This window comes from Coenobita brevimanus, chromosome 26, assembly GCF_032717465.1.
Source record: "Coenobita brevimanus isolate Jiangsu-jjx chromosome 26, ASM3271746v2, whole genome shotgun sequence".
Lineage (NCBI taxonomy): Eukaryota > Metazoa > Arthropoda > Malacostraca > Decapoda > Coenobitidae > Coenobita > Coenobita brevimanus.
The window spans coordinates 2,172,894-2,185,664 of record NC_136979.1 but is presented as its reverse complement, the minus strand read 5'-3'; the positions used below and the strand labels follow the sequence as shown (position 1 = coordinate 2,185,664).

At 41.7% G+C, this 12,771-nt stretch overlaps 1 protein-coding gene across 1 annotated transcript in view; it reads right to left on the bottom strand.

Annotated features, from left to right (window-relative positions):
• Positions 1–4,509: 4,509 nt before the first annotated feature.
• LOC145394128 (neural cell adhesion molecule 2-like) overlaps positions 4,510–12,771 on the bottom strand; it is a 144,403-nt gene continuing 136,141 nt past the window's right edge. The window contains exons 12-17 of the mRNA XM_080268107.1: positions 12,288–12,403; positions 11,102–11,282; positions 10,124–10,239; positions 10,003–10,069; positions 6,849–6,952; positions 4,510–5,653 (exon numbers count right to left, since the gene is read on the bottom strand). Coding sequence (XP_080124233.1) covers positions 5,153–5,653; positions 6,849–6,952; positions 10,003–10,069; positions 10,124–10,239; positions 11,102–11,282; positions 12,288–12,403 — 1,085 coding nt within the window. The 3' untranslated portion in view covers positions 4,510–5,152. The remainder of the gene's footprint in view (positions 5,654–6,848; positions 6,953–10,002; positions 10,070–10,123; positions 10,240–11,101; positions 11,283–12,287; positions 12,404–12,771) is intronic.

Genomic DNA, 12,771 nt, shown 5'->3' with positions numbered 1-12,771 from the left:
CTCAGAATAAGACTCATAATATCAAGAGTAAATTTAAACTCTTCCTTGACTTAATTAATTCTGTATAAAAGTTAAGCTGGATTAGAGATAGAGATAAGAGAGAGAGAGAGAGAGAGAGAGAGAGAGAGAGAGAGAGAGAGAGAGAGAGAGAGAGAGAGAGAAAAGGAAGAAATGTTTCAGCAGTTTATATTTGCAGTTTTCTGGTATGTCGCACAGCCAAAGTTTGCTTGTGTTTGTTAAGGTAGAATGTGCTGTGTGTGTGTGTGTGTGTGTGTGTGTGTGTGTGTGTGTGTGTATCCTATTAAAGCTTACGTACGAGTATACTTCAGTGTTTTTGCGTGTCCGGTTGTTGTATCGGTGTGTCATGTGGGAATGTGTGCACGTGCTCTGAACTATGTGTTTGTCTGTGTCGGTAGGCCTATTTGTGCCTATTGGAAAATTCATATCGTATAAAATTGTTGTGTACGTATTTTGAAATGTGTATATATGTATATGAGTATGTGTGTATGTATGCAAGTATGTATGTATGTATGTATGTATTTATGTATGTATGTATCCTTAATGTCAAGTTACCCTGGCACCATAAAATATTTGTGTATGTGTTTTGAAATGTGTATCTATGGACATATGTGCATCTTTGGCTAATATTACTTTGAAACTGCTGTGTACATGCTTTGAAATGTGCTAGTGTCTATGTAACAATTAGTACTTTTTGTCAAATTACAAGGAAATTGTTTGTGTTTTGAAATACATCTAATCTGTGATCTCTTAGACTAGTAAAACTTCATTAATATTCCATTAATTTCAAAACAAAATCACAAATATAGCTTAGATTCCACCGTGACACGCTTAGTATTTAGTTTATTCAGCATTTCAACAAGTCATGCAGAAAGAGGTATTAAAATTAACTATAGTCTGTTTGTTTTCATGTTACAAAGACTCTTAACTCCTCTCAGCTCAGTTGATGGCCACGTGTTGTCAGAGTGGAGAGGTGATTCGACTAGTGACCAAGGAGACTCAGCCCTGCCTCATAACTAAGACACTGAATTTTACTCAGCCATAGTGCAGTATTTGAGGTGCCTGAGTGGTCCATTTTAATCAGATGAATCCCAATGATTTTAGCGAAAACGTTTGTTCTTTCTCTTCATCGACAATGTTCACAAAAATGTACGTATGTGTTTATGTATATCTTTGTCTATAAAAATGTACTGATGAAGCTTTTCCTGTGTGTGTGTGTGTGTGTGTGTGTGTGTGTGTGTGTGTGTGTAAGAAAGAAGGAACCAAAGACCAGGAGCCCGCAAGATTGTTCCCTCCAAGAAAAAAACAAAGACAATATAACAGAGAGCCAAAGTTCAAGATCCGTTCATTTCGACATGCCTGGACACTGAGTTTGAAAGACTGGAGATCATAGGCAGTGTGTGTGTGTGTGTGTGTGTGTGTGTGTGTGTGTGTGTGTTTTAATGGAACCTATTACTGAACCCCAAATCTGAGTCCCCACGAGTCCACTGCTGCGTAAATTGGGACCAACTTTCAGGGTGGGGTTCATTTATTTCCCTTTTGATGCTGTTTTGCAATTAACTTTTTTTCCCGTGTTTTTTATTATTTATTCATTTATCTTTGGAGTTATTATTATTATTATTATTATTATTATTGTTGTTGTTGTTGTTGTTATTATTATAGCTGCTGTCTCCGCTGTTCGAACGGTACATACTACTACTACTACTACTACAACTATACTACTACTATTACTACTGCTTTTTGTGAGCGTCATCCGATCTTCCAGTTTACCGAAAGCGTACTGAAGACGTTAATTAAGATGTACCTAACTTCTTCTTGAAAAGCTTGCCTTGAGGTGAATTATCTAGTGGTTGCAAAATAATATCCTACTCGGGTTGAAGAGGTTAAAACACACACACACACACACACACACACACACAGATAAACAGACAGTGTGTTTAACTATGATTGTAACAGATTTTCCACCTGATTTCCGCTTAAATTAAACGGTAAATGTCCAACAATTTACACAGTGGGGAAAAAAAAAATTCACATCGAAATATTTCACCTCAGCGGCTCAATTGACGAGAGAATGAAACACGAAAAAAAACTCCATATTAATTAAATGTCCTGGTTTTTTTTGTTTTGTTTTTTTGGGGGAGGGGTTTTTTTCTTTATTGTATTGGTCATTAACCTGTCAGCAAGTCACGACCCACCTGAACTATGACCAGTGTAAACAAGTAATCAGTACAGGTGTGAAATGAATGTTGGCTGTATTTTGTAATCACCCTTCCTCTCTCTCTCTCTCTCTCATACAACTTTATCTTTATCCTCGTTCCCCTTGGCTCAGCTTCTTATGGTGAGCTTAGACACTCACGGGGGGTAATTATTGTGGGATTATTACCAAAGCACACACACACACACACACACACACACACACACACACACAGAGTTGAGTTTGTGTGTGTGTGTGTGTGTGTGTGTGTGTGTGTGTGTGGACGGGTGGTTGGGTGCGAGTGTGGGTGTAGTTACTCATGAATACTGAACTGACGAGAAGGACAGAGCTACATTCACAAAATATAAACAATATATTGAACGAGAGAGAGAGAGAGAGAGAGAGAGAGAGAGAGAGAGAGAGAGAGAGAGAGCAGACAGATCGTACGGTAAAGGTAGACTACGTGATTATAAATATTCAAAGCTTCTGCAGGTAAGTTGTGGCTCCTTTACTTTGCCATCTCAAAGGGTCATACATCATAAATAAGAGGGAGGGAGAGCCAGAATATGTATGGATTGTAGCGGTCGGCTTGCACCTGACTTACGAGGGTAGGCCGCTGCAGGATGTATTCAAGATGCGTTTGGTGGATCCTGAAGTCAAGTGATCCGTAGGGCCGAGAGAAGAGATCCACCAACACCCACCGTTTCACGTCCGGATGTAGGGCTGGAGGGTGAGAGGCTGAGGAGGAAATCTGTGTTCGAGTGGCTGTTCTTGAGTCTGTATATGATGTAGAGGAAACACTGTAAGGCTGCGAACATTAGAGAACACAGGATAAGATGTAATAGGATTCAGTATTGTATCGGCTTAAAAGTTCGCACGTGAACAGAATTGAACCCGACCAAAAGGATTATTATGTGATACCGACCTGACCAAAGAATCCAGAGCGCAATAGACAGGAGGCTTGTGTTTTTCCCCATCTTGTTTGTACGAGTATGTTTTGATATTGTGTTGTTTTCTGTTATAAGGCTCTTGGGTCTTTTTAAGGACATGAATTATATATTTAAGGGACATCCAGATAATCACTTACGTCGTGCCCGTAGGAGGTGTGAGGCTGTTTGCACTAAGATCCTCAGAAGCCAAACACATACTAGGAAAACAAACGTGAATGTATGTAGCTATCCTCAAAATTTTAGCACATACAAGGAAAGGAAACGAGCGTGAAAGCATTTTACTATCCTCGAAAGTTTGTAGATATTAGAGAGGAGAATACGAGGAGAGGTAACAGGAGTGAAGACATAGGATACTGTCTAAAGATTCAAAGTATATACCTCGAGAGAAAACAATCGTGAAAATATATATATGCTTTATTCCAACCAGTGACAATAAGCGATACAGAAGACGCTCTTAAGGACATTGACATCCCCACACTGGGAATGGAGGAAGGGCGGCGGGCGGGTTGGGTAATTCGTCTTCAATAAACACCTTCAAATCTGCAACCCTCGTGCAACTCAACACACTTGCAATTCGACACACTTGCAGCTCAACACACCTGCAATTCATCCCTGCATTACAACATACTGCAATTTAACACACCTGTAATTCAACACACTTGCAGCTCAACACACCTGCAATACATCTGCAACGAACTCTTGCATTTCACTATACTGCAAGTCAACACACCTACACACCGTCAGCTGCCTCTCACACCCACAATTTCGATGCACAGCTGTAAAACGACACACACTTGAAGGTCCTTAACTCACATTTGTAAATGACCAACACACCTGTTAATGCACCTGCCAATGCATAACACATCTACCAATCCTAAACTCACTCTTTCGTAATACGTACATACCTACAATGCCTACAAGTTCGCAACACATCGTCACGTCAATAACACACCTTCAGGTTCATTACCATCAAATAAAAACATAACTACAACTTCTGAACACACCCTCAAGTCAGGAACGTTCCTTCAGGTTCTCAGTACACCTTCAAATCAATTATACAACACATTTTTCAACACACCAACATCCGTACAGGTTCCAAACATATCAGTAACACACCTTCAACTTCTCAACTCACCTTCAGATTAATAAAACACCTTCCTGTACTCAACGCACCATAAAACCAATAACACACTTTCAGTTCAACACATCATTAGATCAACACCACATCTCCCAGTATCCATCAGTCCTCAACACATATTCAAAGCAATAAGTACCTTCAAATCAGTAAACACCTTCAAATGGCAATACAGTATGGTCCGACACACACGTATAACACCTCAACACTTACCTTGTCTCCACATCACAGCAACTCTGAAAACTCGTCCCCAACACAGCCATCAAACCATCTCACTGAAAATTCCCGACGGTACAAAAGTATCTCAGGTTTGTGCTCTGTTATAAAAATGAATTTGTGATAAACATGGTCCAACTTAAATACTCGTGTTGTCACCTAATATAGTTATACAGTTTTCGGGTATATCAGAAAACCGACAGATGCAAGAGTCTTTTTTGTTTATATATTAGGTCACAGTTTTATCCACCACCCTCTTGTTTTTATCACACTCACAAGTAACAACATCCTAGAAACGTCATTGACCATTGATGCCATTGGAGTCGGTCGGGTATTTCATTCCTGTCAATATCAAAGATCACGTCAGACAGGCAGCTGCTTCGTGCGACTTGTGTAAAAATGTTTCCCTTCTCATGAACGCAGCTTTGACTCACGTACGTTCGTCTGACGCAAGTGCAAAATCAGACTCGTGTGCCTATATATTTTTCTTCGGTATATGTGGACCCGTCAACTTTAGTGGAAGTCTCTCACTCTGCTTCTGTCGGGTATTGGAGAAAAAAAATATATGCAAATCGGTCAAGCGTTTCAGACTTGCCGATCCTCTTAGACCACCTCGACCGTGAAAAAGGGAGCTGGGTCTCACACAACGGTCTCGGCAGCCTGCATCAGTTGGTCCACCGGGCAATGCAATTCGGTCCGGCCACCTGAATCCCTATGCTTTTGTAGCCTTTGCAGGGTCGCGTAGTCCTGCGGGGAGCCAGTCCGCCGTGTCCTGGGATCTGAGAAGTCCTTGTGGGAATCCTTATGCATTTGACTCAATTCTGACAAGTCTATAGAGCCCTTCCTGGGAAACCGCACCCGTGGGAAGTCCTCGTGTGGCTCCCTCTGCGGCCGCCTCGCCAAGAAGTCCTGCGTCTCCAGTTCCTGTTGCTTGAACCGGACCCTGGGGAAGTCCTCTGGGGAGTCCTTTGGTTGGAGTCTGGTCAGTTCCTCCGTCGGGGATTGAAGGCGAGAGAGGAGCCCGGTGAACTCTCCCCCTGCCTCCCTGTGGTGCTGCTGCCGGAGTCCCTCATCATCGCTACTGGCATCCTGGTGTGGCATTCGCACCCCTGAATACACCTCAGCTGATGCCATGGATTTCTGCTGAATAAATAAAAGACAAAAGCTGAGGTTAGCACTTTCTTGGTCGGGACAACTCTAGTCTTCTATTCCACCTAACGCCATATGAGTTTAATCAGCTAAGATCACAGACGTCCCAGTGTTAATACTGTCTCCATGAACTTTCTAACAGTCGCTAACAACACTAGTTTTAATTCTAAGTAACGCCAGACGTACTGTACATTTCAGCCGAGAGTGGGCCACAAGAATCTGAGGATGTTAAACTATTGAATATACTTGGTAGCTTGCATGTAAATAAAAAAATGTAATAGCAGAGCACTAAATATAATATTGCACTGCCAATATGATGAAAACTACTGTCATCCGGAATAATCTGCATAAACGTATTTCCATCAAATTGTGAATCTTCGCTAAACTAACAAACTACATGATGCTTTAAGCATTAGTAATGAATAGTTATGTTAACATTCATTTACTTGACTCCGAAGTAGCACGCTTCACAGCAAACGAGGAAGCACCATCCTACTTATACTGTAACCATCCTACAGCGAAACATCCTACCTACACTGAACCTCTATCTATAGTGAAGCACCATCCTATCCATACTGAGGCTCTTTAAACACAATTAGGCTTTCCATCCACATAGAAGCATCACCCAATCCACACTGATCCAATCCACACTGAAGCACCTTGGCTAAACTGAAACATCAGCAAGCCTACATCTAAGCACATCCCTTCCTGTCCTGAAGGGTCACTTTACCTTCACTTAAAGCATCATCTTACCTTGAGTGAATCACGCTACTAACACAGAAGCACCATCAAACCTTCACTGAAGCACCATACCTAAAATGAAGCCACCATCGCTAAATCAACTTTAAACTGAGCCACCCTATGTATACTTCAACACCTAACACACTACACAGGCGCTGACGAGGTGTACACACGTGGTGACGCTGTGTACCCTGGATGGAGCAGTTGCGGTGTCCACCAGGGAGCCAAACCTCCTCGTATTTCCCTGCACCTCGCCGTAGGAAGGACCCTGATCTGACCGTGATGGTGCCGGATCCATTTACGTTTTCGTACAGTACCTCTAGGAAGGCCCCAGAAAAGCAGCTGTTTTTCTGTGGTTGACGGGTCTTGCTCATCCAGACAGCCATGGATTAGCAACACAACACCCTAGCCACACCACACCACACCACACCACACCACTACTCACCCTTGCCACGTTCTCCTGTAGCGTCACCTCCATGGCCTCATACACAGGCGTGAGTATCGGCATCTCCGCCTTCACCTCGGCTGCCACTAGGTCAAAGGGGTCTTCTGTTAGCACAAGACGAACAGCTTTTACATGTCACATATTTACACGTCACATATTTACACACCTTTACATATCACATATTTACACGTCACATATTTACACATTACACATTTACACACCTTTACACATCACATATTTACGCATATTTACACATACTAACACATCATATATTTACACATCACATACTTACACATCTTTACACATCACATACACACCTTTACACATCACATATTTACACCTTTACACATCACATATTTACACACCTTTACACATCATATATTTACACACCTTTGCACATCACATATTTACAGACACTGAAATCGTTTGTTAATTATTAACATAAATAGTTAGTTTGGGAAATGAAAGTATTTTTTGGCCTCAGAGAAACAACTTTGACAAATCACATATATTTATTGACGCCTGATTCTTGTGTTAGTCAATAGTACAATTAGATAGTTATAGCGAGCGCGCACACACACACACACACACACACACACACACACACACACACACACACACACACACACACACACACACACACACACACACACTGGAGAGAGAGAGAGAGAGAGAGAGAGAGAGAGAGAGAGAGAGAGAGAGAGAGAGAGAGAGAGAGAGAGAGAGAGAGAGAGAGAGAGAGAGAGACGGAAACACCAGAGGAAATTAAAAGATTCGCTTCGGATCATATTTCGTAGTAGTAGCTGTTCCTTATTCCCCTCCCCCCCTCTCCCTCTCATATTTTCTTTTCTTTTAAATCATCACAAACTGATTTATTCCTCCCTTTGTCTAAGATATTATTCAAGTTATATTTCATTATTGTTATTATTATTATTATTATTATTATTCCCTTTCCACCTTTGTCTCTTTTGTTCATATATTTCAAGTTTAATTTTGTCTCTTATTCAACGTATTTATATTCAATTCTCTTCACCCCATCCTCACGTAGAAAATACGATGATGATGATGATGATGATGATGATGATGATGATGATGATGATGATAGTTCAGTTTTCACCTTGTCTTTATCGTTATGGCCACTTTATTTTTATTATTTTTTTATTCTCATCTATCCACATCATACCTACCTCTGTTGTTATCTACTTCCTATTATGCAATTCATTTTTAATTCGATAAATTCTCTTTCCTTTTATCTACCAAATTTTATTCTTATTCTACATAAAAATAATGATAAAACTACTGCTACTATTACTACTACTTCTACTACAATTATTGCTATTACTACTACTACTGCTACTACACCTACTGCTACCACCACTACTGAACTACTACTACTACTGCTACAACTATTGCCATTACTACTACTACTACTGTTACTACTACCACCACCTCTACTACTACTACTACTACAACTATTGCCATTACTACTACTACTACTGTTACTACTACCACCACTACTACTACTACTACTACTACAACTATTACCATTACTACTACTACTGTTACTACTACTACTATTACTAAAACTATTGCCATTACAACTACTAATGCTACTGCTACTACTATTACCACCACCACCACCACCACCACTACTACTACTAATCTTTCCCATGGTGTCCTTTATATCTTCGCCACAGTCATGTCCAAAAGTTTCCTCCAGCTTTCTCTGCCATTTCAATCCTCCCCCATTTTTTAACTCCGACTTCTCTTACAAGTTTTTCACCATTTCTGTTCCTTTTTCATTCTTTATCAATGTGTCTGCGTCCCCGTTCATCCTTGGAAGTTTTAACAAGCTCGTACTCCACTCCAGCCTCCTCCTCCTCGTCCTTCAAGTGACAAAGTTTCTAATCAGACCATTAAGAGAGAGGCTGGGACAAAAAAAGACGCGTTTCATTAAGTTTTCTTTCCCCTCGCCACCTTTCAAGCTCAGCCGGTCTCGATACCCCAGCGAAGAGAGAGAGAGAGAGAGAGAGAGAGAGAGAGAGAGAGAGAGAGAGAGAGAGAGAGAGAGAGAGAGAGAGAGAGAGAGAGAGAGAGAGAGAGAGAGAGAGAGAGAGATCGGGTGGCAGCAAGTTGATCGTTTCATGGTAGGGAAAATTTTTTGTACATAATTCAGTTAACGTTATGTAATTAAGGATACCGTACGTCTTGTAGAATTTAGTACAAGTAAGTTTACGTACAAGAACACGTACGTAGAGGCAAATTACGTACGTGCTGACTCAAGGAAAGGTAGGCTAATTAACAGGTGACTTCAGGTAGGGAAGAATCAGGTAGATGCTGATATATAGGGATGAAATTTCGATCTTGAGTTAAAAAAATAATAATGTACAGATCACCATACACATAGGTAGGGTATTATGAAGGTAGAATTGCGTATAGGTGAAATTATTTATAAGGAATTACGTAAGGTCGTATTTAAATCAGGATAGAATAATACAGGCTAATATAAACATTGGCAGATATACGAAGAGTTAGATTTATATTAAAGGAAGAAATACGGGCAGGGTGAATTACAGGAAGAAAAATACGTACATACTGATTTATAAAAGGGTAAAAAAATGTAGTATTAGATTTACATAGAGGCAGTAATAAGCAGACAGTGAATTATAAAAAGGTAGACTTGATCGCTGGGTGAATTACAAAAAAGGCAGACATACGCACACACAAGCTTACGTACACAGGTTTACATACGGTAAGGTGTACATAAATAGAGGCTTAAGCGCAGTACACGTTGTCTTAAGCCAGGGTAGGCCGTAATGAAGCTGCTGAGGGCTTAGTTAAATGGACCAGGTAAAATCTAATTATCTTATACCTGTCGATTTGGCATTACCTGATTACCCCTCTAAATAATGTGATATCTTTCATTATTTTTTTTAATCACTACCACCAAGTAAGTATATTTGAAAGTCTTAGATCTCTCTCTCTCTCTCTCTCTCTCTCTCTAGTTATCCGTCTCTTTTACCTATACTTTCCTCTACCTTGCTGAATCGATGTGCTCTCACTCGTTCACACGCACACACACACACACACACACACACACACACACACACACACTCTCTCTCTCTCTCTCTCTCCACCCCCCTTAGCCACTCACCTACAGAAGTCGGCACCACGTCAGGATTAATCTCCTCCGATGACACTTTCACAGTCTGCTGTTTCCTCTTGTCCATTTCCGCCGCCGCCGCCGCCGCCGCCGCCGCCGCTGCCTCCACCGCCTCCCCTCTCCTCCTCCTCAGATGCCTCCCCCACACCCCAGCCCCCACCACCACCAGCACCACCACCAGAACCCCCACCACCTTCCCCACGGAGTCCCCATCGCCTCGGGAGTCGGCTGGAGAGAGAGGGTGTTCATGTTGAGCGTTAAGGTGAGATGAGAAGTGACAGGTAGGGAAGGAGGGGTAGGCAGGTAGGAACAGACAGGTAGGGAAGAAGGGGTAGGCAGGTAGGAACAGACAGGTAGGGAAGAAGGGGTAAGCAGGTAGGAACAGACAGGTAGGGAAGAAGGGGTAGGCAGGTAGGAACAGACAGGTAAGGAAGGAGAGGTAGGCAGGTAGGAACAGACAGGTAAGGAAGGAGGGGTATACAGGTAGGAACAGACAGGTAGGGAAGAGGAGTACACAGGTAGGAAGTGACAAGTCGGGAAGAAGGGGTACATAGATAATGCTTCAGTCCTGTATGCAAGTTGATTCTGGGGTCTTTGTAGTTCCCCTTCTCCTCTAGTTTATCTCTCTGTATGGCAGATTTACGTGTTCTTGTAGTTTTTTATATATATTGAAGGTATCTCGGGAGTTGATGTAATAAATTAAGGAAGTGATTTAAGGGTTGATTTTTAATAATAATAATAATAATAATAATAATAATGATAATAATAATAATAATAATAATAATAATGATAATAAATAATAATAGCAGCAACAGCAGCGGTAGTAATATAGTAGTGGAAGTTGCAGTAGTAGTAGTAGTGGCAGTAGTAGTCGTTGCAGTAGCAGAAGTAGTGGCAGTAGTTGCAGTAGTAGCAGTGAAAGCTGCAGTAGTAGAAGTAGTAGAAATAATAATAATAATAATAATAATAATAATAATAATAATAAAAAGCTATTTCACAGTGGATCAAATTCTCACCCTTAATAGAGTTACAATTACTGATAATCTTATGGGTGAGTTATAAGGAAGACTGCTTTCCCTCCGGCACTTACCTTGCGTCGTCCTTGATGTCCTTGATGTATAGGCGGACACCACGACAGGCTGGGATGTGACGGGGCCATGCGTGACGTACACCTTGATCTGGTAACTGGTGCCCGCGTCCAGTCGGCTCACGTTGAAGTTGGGGCGGCCGGATGTGACGTTGGCGAAGAGGGTGCGGTTCTCGAAGTACACCTGGTGGGAAAACGAGGCTCAGGTGAGGTTATTATGTTCATTTTACTCTTACTTCGTCACTCTCCACCTCTTTCTTGAGTGCTGAGTTATGGCAATAGATTTACGCTAGACTCTGATGCTAGTCACGAATAAGTGCCCATGAAAAGGAAGCAAACTTGTGGCACTGTCTAATTCTGCCACTGACCAATGTGAAATAGGATGCAAACTGAGGAAAATTTGGGCCAAGTTAAAATTAAAAACCTATAACAGATGACCTTGATTTTTAAGACATATGGTATTTTATGGAGAGATTTGGATGGGAACTTTCTCATGACCGTAAGTGATAAGAAGTAGTAGACAAACTGCATATTATTAATGGGATTTTTATTTTTTATTTTCTTTTTAAGTAGGACGAAAAAAGTATTGAGCTGCTTTTTTTTTTAAAAATGAAGAAAAGAAGACTGTCTGAAGGGAGTGACAGGTGGGGTTATTAATCTGTGGCTATTGTTTTGTTTGTTTGTTTGTTTGTTTGAGAGAGAGAGAGAGAGAGAGACAGAGAGAGAGAGAGAGAGAGAGAGAGAGAGAGAGACAGACAGAGAGAGAGAGAGAGAGAGAGGATAACAAACCCACTTCAGCCGCAGAAGTAGAGACAGAGACAGAAACAGACAAATACAGAGACAGAGAGGTGGGAAGACAGAGAAAGTTAGGGAAAGACAGACAGAGACTTACAGATGGGGAAACAGAGCCAAAGTGACAGGGAGACAGAGGCAGAGAGGTAGGGAGGCACAGATAGAGACAGAGAGGCAGGAAGACAGAGACAGAGGGGCAGGAAAAAAGAGACAGGAAGGCATGAAGACAAAGACAGAGAGGCTGACAGACAGAAAAAGAGGTAAGGAAACAGTGACAGCGACAGAGAGGCGGGGAGACAGGCAGAGAGGCAGGGAATCTGAATCAGAGAGGCAGAAGACAGGCAGAGAGGCAGGGAGACAGAAAGAGAGAGACGGGAAGACAGACAGAGACAATCACCTCAGCCCTATAGAGAGTGGACCCCGCGTTGGCCACGTCAGGTCTCTGGCAAGTAAGGCTCAGGGAGGAGGCTGTGATGTTGGCCAGGCGGCAGGAGGACAGAGGCAGTGGAGTCTCTGTAACACAAGAAATGGGTTGGGCTACACTACACCACACTACACTATATCACACTACATACCAAAACATAGCACACTACACCATAATAGCCACCACACTACACAACACCACACCACACTACAAGGCTGTCAAACCACACCACACCACTACACATCACCACACCACACCACACCACACTTCACTTCTAAGTCACATTATGTAAATGTCACATAATCCCAAGTTACTGCACTTTGATTTTTTTTTATTCTTTACACAATCTGTCAACACTACACACTCTCTCTCTCTCTCTCTCTCTCTCTCTCTCTCTCTCTCTCAAACATATAGCCTAAAAATAAATACCTTTCTTCCTCACGGTCTAGAGAGAGAA